This window comes from Opisthocomus hoazin, chromosome 5 (genome assembly GCF_030867145.1).
Source record: "Opisthocomus hoazin isolate bOpiHoa1 chromosome 5, bOpiHoa1.hap1, whole genome shotgun sequence".
In the NCBI taxonomy this organism is placed as follows: domain Eukaryota; kingdom Metazoa; phylum Chordata; class Aves; order Opisthocomiformes; family Opisthocomidae; genus Opisthocomus; species Opisthocomus hoazin.
In genome coordinates this window covers 14,852,580-14,864,869 of record NC_134418.1, presented here as the reverse complement: position 1 = coordinate 14,864,869, position 12,290 = coordinate 14,852,580, and the positions used below count along the sequence as shown (strand labels likewise).

General features: G+C 40.5%; 1 protein-coding gene across 3 annotated transcripts in view; it reads right to left on the bottom strand.

Moving 5' to 3' along the window:
• Nucleotides 1-267: 267 nt before the first annotated feature.
• The window catches only part of EVC2 (EvC ciliary complex subunit 2), an 83,791-nt gene continuing 71,768 nt past the window's right edge, over nucleotides 268-12,290 (bottom strand). For all 3 annotated transcript variants that reach the window (XM_075420513.1, XM_075420514.1, XM_075420515.1), the window contains 4 exons: nucleotides 10,924-11,011; nucleotides 3,154-3,347; nucleotides 2,176-2,277; nucleotides 268-1,696 (listed from right to left, as the gene is read on the bottom strand). In XM_075420513.1, the coding sequence (XP_075276628.1) occupies nucleotides 1,423-1,696; nucleotides 2,176-2,277; nucleotides 3,154-3,347; nucleotides 10,924-11,011 (658 nt within the window). In that variant the 3' untranslated portion in view covers nucleotides 268-1,422. The remainder of the gene's footprint in view (nucleotides 1,697-2,175; nucleotides 2,278-3,153; nucleotides 3,348-10,923; nucleotides 11,012-12,290) is intronic.

The following is a 12,290-nucleotide window of genomic DNA, read 5'->3' as shown; positions in this document are numbered from 1 at the left end:
ACATGAAAATGTCGTGACTCTGAGCTCCCACAACCCTGGTAGATTCCTCCTTCTGTGAGAGCGACGACTTCTAGATCTAGACTTCTAGACTGAAGAACGCAATCAAAAAAATAATTAGGATTATCAGTCTAATTGCTGCATACATTTTCTATTGCTAATTGTTGTTTACTGTGGAATATTTAAATTTGTCAAGAGAAGTGGGAAAAAATATATGTTTTCTTCGACTTGGAATAGATGCCAGCTGGAGCCACATGTACATTGTAGCATTTTAATTTTTAAAATGAAAATTGGCATCCTATTAATACAAAGACAGAGAACTTCCATACATGAAAAACTGCAAAATATATGATCACGGTACCCTCAGACCACAGCATTCAAATACAGTTCAAAAACTCTCAAAACAGCCTTGAATAATATGAAATTTTATCAAATATATTCATTTCTTTTAATTTGTCTTTTCCTATTACTGCTTTTAGGGTTGGTATTTACAGGCTTCTTTCTGCCAACTAGAACTGTTCAAAAATTATCTCTTTCTGAAATGTAGAATGATATTCTCGTCAATTTAGAGAAATCCAGGAATAAGGACTTGAAAAATAACCACCTAAAATGTGACACTTTGCAGCATTGTAATCAAAAAAGCTTTTGAAGTTATTAACATGTGCATCCACATTTTTCCCTTTTCTAATGAGCACATGTGACAATACTGCTTCGTCAAGAAAAAGACTGAAGCAGGTTGCAAATATTAAACACAATTTGAACTGTAGCCACATGCATAGGTCTACTGAACCAAGTTTAGAAACAATATTGAGAAGCTAAACTTACTCCAGTATGTTAGGCTAAGTACATCAGTATATGCTGAAATCTGGACTACCAGCTATCACTGTGGAACACCGACTGCAGAAGTAACATTCAAAGCCTATTAACAGCACAGTATTAAACAGCAAATTAACTAGAGTAGTAGAAAATCAGAGAACAGAGGACTTGTGGGTCATCCGCTTCATCTCTTCATGTCATCTGCTATGCCACAGCTTATTACAAGAATGTAGAAATACAAGAATAGTAGATCAGTACTTTATACAATAAATAACCTTTCTACATAAATTATGAAAATACAGCTACAGTAAAATCAGTGCAAAAATGATCAAAATGTACCGATGGAACACTGAGCCCTGCCTGCCACAATGTGCATCACAAAACACCCATATTTCATCTACTGCATCATACGCTGCCAAGAAACAAAAAATGCACAATACACATTGCTAACTGCGCTATTCTAAAATTACAGCTATTTACTGTCGGACAAATGAGATATTAAAACAATGCAAGTGTTATTTAAACTGCATACTTCATTCCTTCTCATTATTTTTCTGAATTTTAAATAACTTCCTCTTCCCTAATTGATAGTTTGAATGGAAGTTGCCCTCATGCATCCATATTTGCGCGAGCAGCCTTTTTGGAATTAAGAAAGTTCTTTTTCTTTTTCCTTGGAGAATTACACAAAGAAAGTATTGGATCACTCAGCTCACGGAACAAAAACACCTTCTCCCCTGTGTCCAATAGCTCTATTGCTTCGGCATTTGCGGTGTTCAAAGGAACAGGCAGATCAGACTGTTCCATAGGAGGACGCGTAGGCAAACAACCAAGATGAATGAATGATGCTTTTTCCAGAAGGGCAAGTTTCTTCTTCTTTATGAAGCTACATCAATGAAAAAAAAATGAATTTAAAAATGAAAACTTCAGCAAAAAAGCATAGCTTCCTATATTGTATCTTGACATAGACGTGGTGACTTAGGAAGCTAAAGAAAACCGTATTTCAACAGACAGAAGTGTAACTTCCATTCCAATTCCCAGCAAGTTATGTACCATTTAATGAGATAGAAAATTGCATAAGAAAAGGTAACTTTATAATAAATAGCCATGGGGAAGGTGGGCAATGTATATGAAAAATGTGTGAATTTTATGGATATGTGCGGAAAAATCTTATTAGGCATTTACTATTACTGATTATTATGTATAAATATGTTGCAGGAAACGCAAGCACCAAACAGCAGAAGTGTTAGAGAATGCATATTTATGAACTTTTCCCTGATTTCTAATAGATACAAGAGGAACCTCTGGAGATTAAATGAATATATGAAAAAAAAATTCATATGTTTCTTCCTATTTTTTCTTTACCTGTCTTTTCTCTCGTTTAGAGAAGGGATCTTTTTCAAACTTCTGTTTATCAGATCTTGCCTTACTTTGTTCTCCAGTGCTTGCCACAACTCTTGGTTCCTCCTGAAGTAGCAGGAAAGAAAAAACTCCCATCAGCAAATCCCCATATACACACACTTTCATCCCCTTTCCAATTTTAACTATCAAAACTATGGCAGTAATACCCTGAATACAGTCAGTAAGAGCGTTCAAGGATTTCTGCTGCCCTGATTTAAATCAGGTAAGATCACACCTCTTCATGGTCCCAAGGGCCCTTATCTGTTCCTTGTCAACCCGTATCTGACAACTAGAGGGTCCAGTGCCACAACATCTGCTTCTCATCCCTTCCCATGTCATGGCAAGGAGTTGGGAAAGGGTGTCCAGGAGCACCTCATGGTGTCATCTGTACAGTTCGGCTGGTGTTAACTGGAGGGATGAGGGTTCTGGGAGACTACCTGTCTCTGTGAGTAAAGGGAAAAACAGTGGCCACTTGTGACTTTAGCAATGAGCCACAAAGGGACAGGCAGCTGCAAGGTTGAAACTTCCATTATTAGAAAAGACGACCTCCTTTATATATTTAGAAGCTACAGACACCTGAATTCTGGTGTGCTATGAATATTTTAGATACAAAAAGCTAGAAGGAAAATATTTTAATAAACTCCCAATTAAAATGAACAGAAAGAAAATGATCAGAACAAGATTTATACATCTATACAATAACCGTTTAATTCATAAAGCTATAGAATATATTAACTCTCTATCAATAAATTTATTATAGGTAAAATATTTTACAAAATAAGGTAGCAGTTTCCAAGTATTTTTACCCCACAAAAATATTTCAAAAGGAAACTTATGCACCTGTGATTTTTTCTATTGCTGTCAATCTGCTTGTCCAGCAAATACATATACATGTAAAGCAATAATCTTTTGCAATGGTCTACCAAAAAACACCACACTTACCTTTTCTTACAGCTGCCAGACTCATCTGCATTACTGTCACTTTCAGCAATGCCATCGGAATATTTACTAATGGAATTGAGTACAGAAAGAATCTCACTTTGCGAGCTGGAGGGCAGCAACAAGTTCAGGATCCTGTGTAACGTCCCCATTGGTACCCTCATCAGTTTGGCTAAATAACCCACAAGTCGGAGCTCCTAGAGGATTAATGAGTAGAAGACAGATAAATTCAGCACTGAAAATAAATTTTTTAAAAAATCACAAATATCAATTACTATCATTAAAGAATTATTTATTATAGAATAATATAGGAATATTACTGAAAATCATGTTAGTGGTGACAGTTTTGGTGTCAAGTAGTCATAGCCCCATGCTTACTGTTTCTACCCACACTGGTCCATATATATTACAGCTGTGCATTTCATTCTGGATAGAAGAAATGTAAATGTTAAACAACCAGTTGATCTTCATGTATGTGCTTAGGGCACGTACTCCACGCCCTTCGGTCTGAAAAATCACAGTGCAACCATATTCTAGAATGTAAAGTTCAGTTAATTTATGGATTATACTATTATGAAGAAATTCTTTCAAGATAGCAATGAAGCGTTATGGCATTCTTCAGTCTGTAAAATTAGGGTGGAAAAAAGTAGCCTCTGAAACCTAATGACAATATTTACATGTTGCCATGGTTGAGCACTTCATCGTTCAGCCTCTCTTAACACCAGATTATGTGATGAACTCAGAGAACAGCTTGTAACATTCGTTAAGAGGTGAAGGAAATAAGGAAATATCTGTTTTTGTTTTGGAGGGTTTTTTTTTTTCCCAGATGTCCTCTCTTTTTTGGCCCAAAGGTCAGTGGTAAAGCATACTCACATAGTGTTCAAATAGACTAAATTCAAATTTAGTTATTCCCTGGACAATTAACCAGCCCCATTTCCTGCCCCCCTTCAAACACCAAAACCCCGTTGTTATTTTCTGCTCTCCTGTCAAAACTACCGTGTTCCCAGGGCTGTTTGTGTGGATTTCTCATGCGTATCAAATATGAGAAATCTACAATATATTGAGAACTACATGGAAAGAAAAGAGTAGAGCAAATTAAAGCAAGTTCAATGACTCAAAGAATGCCAGAAAAATGCTGTTTTAGTCTATCCAAACTGTACATGTATCTCAGGCAGCTGAAGTTAGGTAAAATATGCCAGACACTGGAGATGAATCATGACAGCTGAGTCTCCTCCGCTCTACAAGCATTGATAGGGGAGACGACTACAAAGCCCACGTCACATAAAAACCCTCAAGGTTCCACCATAAAGGAAGGCAACCAATTTCTTTGTCCACAAAGAAGCCCACAGTCTTTTGGATTCAAAATGTCACAGCAAATGTTTGAACTCTGCCTCTTTTTTGCATGATGAATCTTCAGAGAAGCGAATGCATCCAGGAGATCCCTGTATTAAGTGAACCTTCTTCTTCGAAAGAAGCCGTTTCATCAAAAGGATGTTCTGTAAAGGACAATCCTTTCTGCTAAATCTATGTAAAAACAAACAAAGCAATCACCCCCAAAGCAGCCCTAAGCTAAATTCAGGCAGCCACACAAAATAAAGAAATCAATCAACCTCCTTTTCCCATAACCACTCTCCAAGCAGAGAACTCCTCTCCAAAAGGCAGGAAAACTAGCCACTGCCCAAAGTTTCCTGGGATCTTCAGTGTTGTTGTAGGTTGTCCATGGAAACCACTGAGATACTAGAATGAACAAGACAAAACTCTAAGACTGATGAGGGATTAGTACATTGCTGGAGGTATTTAAAACATCCAACATTTTCACCCTAAACAGGCACCAACGTTAGGTAAAAGAGAAGTCTGTTCAGGCTACTTAGGGCAAGAAATGATTTGATTCCTGTCTGGAGAGGAATGTAAATAAGAACTTAATACAGACACCTAGGTTTAATTTCTATAGTTGTATACAGACTGTGTTGTCTTTAAAAACTGTTCTTTCAGAAACTTAAAAAAACCCAACATTAAGTGAGAACAAAAAATGACACATGTCTGTGACCTATTCTGCCCATTTTGTCTAAATGGTCTCAGGACCTTTAACTCAGTAATTTATACACAGATTATCAAAACATCATGACTTCAGTACTGCTTTCCTCTGTAATAGCTTCCTCTTTAAAATGTTCTTCTCTCAACTCTGACCCTTACCTTTCTGCATCAGGTATGATTTGGATGGAGAGGCAAACCGTGATGCTTTTCCAACAGAGCAGAATACACGATTAAGTAGTCCTGCAAGATGCCACAATGCTGCCAACACTAACAAAAGCTGCCAGGCACCCACCAGCCAGGGGCATCCAGCGTACGTGTGGCAAAGCGAGTGCTGAGGTGTGAACACGCACCAGCAGCGAGCGGCACTTTAGATGCCCACAGCTACCCAGGCCAACTTGCAGAGCAGGAAGGAGAGGTGAACGTGCATGCAAACACACGAATGGTCACACTAGTCAGACCAAAAGGCCTCCAGCCTGGGATGAGTTTGATTCTTCAGGTATATTGCACGGTAAGGTACCATAAAGATTAGAAATTCACTTTTTTTGTGAAACTTTTTTTCACTTTTTTATCTAATGGATACAAATGCTGCTTGCTCCACCAATAACCTCATTTGTATTCTCTGAACTTGGTCAAAATAAAAACAGGAATGAGTTGTAGTTCAGAAACTACAGCTGAATTACTTTTAAGCATTTGGACTGAGCAATGTGTATTTAAACAACTAATGCAAGAATCTTTGAACTCAATCCATGCTGTGTTTAAGGCTCACTGTGCTGTTTCCACATGACAGTCTGCCTGCATCAGCTGTTGTCTCTAAGATGCAACTAGTGCACCTAGGGCTATAGCCATGAGCTTATTTAAAAGTAACTTCTCAGCCAGAGTCTTATGATCCCGAACTCACTATCATTCAAGCAGATCTCTTACTGACTCCCATCTGCCTCCACAAGGATGTAAGCTGAAACACAAAATGTAGGAAAGTAAAACTTCTCTGGTGTTCCAGAGGGCTGCAGAAAGCTAGTCTAAAGGGGAAAATCCTCTTCACAGAAAATAACGTGTGTAAGATACAGAGCTACAATAGTACAACAATAATAATGCAACAAGTTTCCTACTACTTGCCAATATAATGGGTTCTATAAATTGTGAAAAAACAGAGGGGGGGGAAAAAGATCCCAGGATAAGCACATCCAAAAGTAGGAACATGTTACACTGTGAGCCTTAATAAATTACTAAACTACTATTCTACTAAGCACATACTTCTTTACAGTTGAATTAAGAGTAGTCTGGTTTGGTATTATAGCTGGAGTTGTTATACTATTATACTTGCTGAGAACAGAAATTTTGTTTTGGATATCTGCACGGTAAATATATACAGGTTTTATGGAATTTCAATAAAGTATGTCCCAGAATATCTCTGGGCTATACTTGATATGAATAAACATAAATACAAAAACCCCAATGGTATATCTAATGCACATTTACACAAATTAATTACTTCTTTAGGGAGTCTTATGAACAAAACATAAAGCACAGTCCCTCAAGTATACACTGAACAGTGTGTCTAGTTTCTCAAGTGCAGTAAGGTGACAGTGATGCTCCTAAACCTCTCTCTTCAAGATGTCAAAACCTGTAATTGTCAAGGGCCATCGTTCACCTGCTAGGGTGCTAAGAGGACTGGGTACTGTGAGAATTATGACATCTTCTGCTTGCATGCACCTGTAATCTGCAAAACAATGATTTTAACCTCTCAACTTGCAGAATGCATACCACGCTGTTCAGCCCCTCTTTCACAATGTATCTGTGCCAAAGAAACCTAACAACTATCACAGGAAGACAATTAAATTGTCAGCAACTTCAGCAACATTACTACTTATGCTGTAGAAAAGCAATATCCACCTTCCCTCCCAGTCAAGTGATACGATCTTTGGGAATGCAGGACAAGGAGCGTCAGTATTACTGAACTTTCTAAGACAGAAATGAGCTACAATAACATGCAAAATCAGCACATTCCTGGTTAGTCCTGTGCAGTATGACAATGAATACAAGTAACGCCTACAAATGAAAGTGAGCACTGTCTTTGAACTGAAATGCTAAGAGCCATAGTCTCTTGGGATAGAGCTCCCCTCAAAACCACTCACAGCCAGCAGCAGCAGCACTCAGCCACTGGGTTTGTCTCTCTTCCCTTCCAACAAGTCCTACACAGCTGCTTCAGCATTCTTCTTAGCATGCTACACATCTGGAATTCATGCCTTCACAAAAAAGGTAGATGCTGAGGCTCTATCAGAGGCAACCAAACTCAAGAGCAGCAGAAAGACAATTCACAAGATCTTTTGCAAGGTAAGAGCTCTTCTGCTAAGCAGCTGGCTTGCTACATGCATCTCCTTCCCACCCTTCTATGCCTAGGAGTATGGCAAGCTAAGAACCACAGTGTGAGATCAATGCCCTATGCACACTCTCTTTTTAACAGTTCACACTTACTGATGACTGTTTTTGCCAGCCCATGAAACTGCTAAATAAACAAAGCACAAGGTCCCAGCCATTCCTTCAATTTGTCCAAGATTGCAAGGCTATACCAGATTTAAAAGCACTGAAATTAAACTATGAAAATGATCGTGGTACTGCTAATCTGGAGGAGTTGGTCTGTGCTGCTTAAAGACTCTATACAGGCGGGCATTTCTGGATGGAGCATACTTTGCCAGATAAATATATAATGAACTGTGGGGGAAGAGTATAAAAAAAACTACTGTCTACCAAGACTAATGACTTAAACCGTGGTAGTACAGGGAAAGACCAGTAAAGCTCAAAGCACCTTTCAAAGCACTTTCAATTTTTCTGTCGCTTCTGGTATTTGTTTTCCACAGATGCTGAACAGAGTTTACTTCATCTAAGATTCATCTTGTATTTATCATATTCAAAAATGTATCTGAAGCACTGCACGATTCAGCAAAATATTCACACAAGCCTGTTAACTCCTTACCTGTACCACAAAAAGAAAAAAAGGAACACTGATCAGGGAAAAGATCATCTTCTGTCCCTAGAAAAGTGTTCCAAATTCTTGAATTATTAGACAAACTGCAACTACAAATGGGCAAATAAAACCTCAAATTTAATATTGCCTCTGAGAAGAGTTATAGCTGTCACTGCCCATGTCACTGTTCCATGACTGAATGAATAACTGAAAATAGTGACTGCCTCATCAGCGTTATACAAGTTATTTTAAAGGACCATAAATGAACACATATAAAATTTAAAGTTATAAAGAAATAATCAGATTAAAACTCATCATCACGACAATACTTATGTCATAAGCACCCTACAAAGGCCTGCAGCAGAAATCTTTAGCAGTGTCAGAAGGATGCTATTTCTGTGAATCACAGAATCATAGGGGTTGGAAGGGACCTCTGTGGATCACCAAGTCCAACCCTCCTGCCAAAGCAGGGTCACCTACAGCAGGCTGCACAGGACCTTGTCCAGGCAGGTTTTGAATATCTCCAGAGAAGGAGACTCCACAACCTCCCTGGGCAGCCTGTTCCAGTGCTCCGTCACCTCAGAGGGAAGAAGTTCTTCCTCATGTTCAGATGGAACTTCCTGTGCTTCAGTTTGTGCCCGTTGCCCCTTGTCCTGTCACTGGGCACCACTGAAGAGAGTTTGGCCCCATCCTCTTGACACCCACCCTTCAGATATTTATAGGCATTTAGAAGATCCCCTCACAGCCTTCTCTTCTTCAGGCTGAACAAGCCCAGCTCCCTCAGCCTCTCCTCGTAGTGGAGATGCTCCAGTCCCCTAATCTTCTTTGTAGCCCTCCGCTGGACTCTCTCCAGTAGCTCCTCACCTTTCTTGAACTGGGGAGCCCAGAACTGGACACAGTACTCCAGATGAGGCCTCACTAGGGCTGACTAGAGGGGAAGGAGAACTTCCCTCGACCTGCTGGCCACACTCCTCTTGATGCACCCCAGGATCCCATTGGCCTTCTTGGCAGCCAGGGCACACTGCTGGCTCATGGTTAACCTGTCATCCACCAGCACACCCAGGTCCCTCTCCACAGAGCTGCTCTCCAGCAGGTCTGCCCCAAGCCTGTACTGGTGCATGGGATTGTTTCTCCCCAGGTGCAGGACCCTGCACTTGCCTTTGTTGAACTTCACCAGGTTCCTCTCCACTCAACTCTCCAGTCCCAACAAAATGTTATGAGCTCTCTGTGCAGTAGACCATGGGGGCAGGAAATACAGTGAACAGAATTCAGCAGCTCCTGACAGCCATAGCCACTTATAAAACATCAAACTGTCAAAGTCAACATGGTGGCAAGATGGTTTGAGAAAAAGCAGTTGCAACAAGAAGAAAAACCTCCACAGAAACCCCAAAAAACAAAGAAAAAAATCACAAAGAGGAAAATAATAATAATAATATTACTAGTTAAAAAAAAAAAAAACAAGCTAAGAGAGAACACAGCTTTGACTTAAACCTAGAAGACTGGTAATGCTGGTGACCACTTCCTCAGCACACACTTTCAAATGTTACACTCTGCGAGACATGCTGGAAAGGGTTTTTGGTGTTCATATTATTATGCCCAGAGGATATGATGCTATTAGAAAGTGTAAGATGAGGCCTGAATTCCCACTCTGCCTGATTTAATTCATTAGCACAAAGTGAGATCTTCCATTCCAGGACAGCAGTTTAGTCATCAGGCTGCCAGATATTCAGCGGCAACTCTCTTCCAGCAAGACTCGTGGAAGGACTCTGCTCTGAACGGCACCCGAGCATCCCCACAAGAGGCAGAGACTGATTACCACACTCCTGCAAGCTTTGTGAGTTCTTGATGCAAATTCCTTACCCAAATCAGAGTAAGGATCTCAAAACATGTGCTACCTTCCAGGTGAATCTCCTAGCACAGGTGTAGTATACAGGAGTCTGACTACAGCTCTTCACGAGAGCAGCTGACCTCAAACAGACATCTAACTCAAGAGAGGATAAAGAGTTCAGAAAAGTGAGCAGAAACAAGCTGAGACACAGGAAAAGCTGAGACCCTTAGCCTAAGTGATCCCTCCTTGGCTCGCTGGCCTCTGAGGCTCCCAATTTATGATACTGGTGACTGTGTCCACACCTGTGCCTGAGAGGCAAGATACTTGGATCTGAAAAGCTGCAACACCAAATCTCTTCTCTGATACGAGCTACATATCTCAATCAAGGCATGCAGACAACATTTGGGGACAAGAGCAATTAATTTTTAATGACTTTTGTGCACCGGCAGGCAGCCAACAGATAGCAAATTACCTAAAGAGGTGATGCTCATTTTGAAAACAATGAGTAATGATACTAGAAAATTTAACTAGCACTCATTCTATCATTTAGTTTCGTAACATCATCAATGCAAAGCCTTTCTAACGCTGATTAATGACTAAACAAAACCCTTGCCTCATTACATGAAAATCTGACTGTAAATCTGTCTGTAAATCAGAAACTCAGGCAATTCAGTTCTCCTCGCAGAATGAAATGCCACAGGACAGCCCCTGGAAAGGATTTGTAAGTGAAGAAAAGGAAGTATAACGCAGTGAAATTCAAAAGGCTGAAAGTAGGTCAGAACTAATGGAAGTGAACGATAATACTGGCTGCAAACACCAGAACTGGTAGTGACTCTTAGCAGAACTGGGTCCAAATACATGCGTAATGGCTCCCAAAAAAGCAAAAAAAGCTCATCTCCAGATACAGCTGTAATTTAAACTTGGAAGCTTTGTTCAATTTCATGCTTACCTGACTGTAAAGTGCCAAAAATGCATCCATTTCTATCTTTTCCAGGAGATCTTCAAGCACCGCGCAATTCCATTGCTCATCTCTCAATCTGAAGTGAAAGACAGAATTAACATTGAAATCTTCCCAGGCGCAATGACTGTATTATAGGAAACAGTATCTGAAAGTCATCCAATCAGGAAGCATATCTTTCTGTCAGCCAAACTGTGTGAGCGGCATAACTTCTGATATAAGCCAACCGTATCCTGGGCTGCATCAAGAGAAGCGTGGCCAGCAGGTCGAGGGAGGGCATTCTGCCCCTTTACTCGTGAGACCCCACCTGGAGTACTGCGTCCAGCTCTGGAGCCCCCAGCGTAAGAAGGACATGGATGTGTTGGAGCGGGTCCAGAGGAGAGCCACAAAGATGATCCGAGGGCTGGAGTACCTCTCCTATGAGGACAGGCTGAGGGACTTGGGGCTGTTCAGCCTGGAGAAGAGAAGGCTCCGGGGTGACCTTAGAGCAGCCTTCCAGTACCTGAAGGGCGGCTACAGGAAGGATGGAGAGGGGCTTTTCACAAGGGTGTGTAGTGATAGGACAAGGGGGAATAGCTCTAAACTAAAAGAGGGCAGATTTAGATTAGATATTAGGAAGAAATTCTTCACCATGAGGGTGGTGAAACACTGGAACAGGTTTCCCAGAGAAGCTGTGGCTGCCCCTTCCCTGGAAGTGTTGAAGGCCAGGCTGGATGGAACTCTGAATAACCTGGTCTAGTGGAAGATGTCCCTGCTCGTGGCAGGGGGGTTGGAACCAGATGATCTTTAAGGTCCCTTCCAACCCTTACCATTCTATGATTCTACGATTCTTGTCCTTTCTTCCCCGAACCACCAAGCAAACATCAGAGCAGAATCTAAGGCTATGCTCTTGCACACAATTCAAGTACGAAATTGCTCCAAAGCAACATGATTCAACTTGTCCCCATCCTCCTTTTTAAATTTCATTAACACACTCCATAGCAAGTTGTGGATCTTTTTGTTGCTGGAATGCAACAGTAAACAGTTAACTTCCTCACTACTGGTGATTTTTTTGTTTCTGGACCAAATCATGAAGCCATCCTTATGTCATTTCAGAAAGTACAAAAATTTTTCTTCCATTACTTTATCACGTAAATAGTAAAGACTAGTTGCAGTTTTTCTGAAGCTTCACTGACATATCTCTACAGTAGCACCCACAAGCCAGTAACCTATGTGATCTTCTAATGACTCTTTAGTTCTGCAACAGGAGAGTTGCTAATCTACATCGAGAAGAGCTCCAGCCCTTTCAGAATTAAAACAGACTTAGGAGGGCAATAACTCCACTCAAAGCCTATCAAAGCCATTTTTAATATATCACT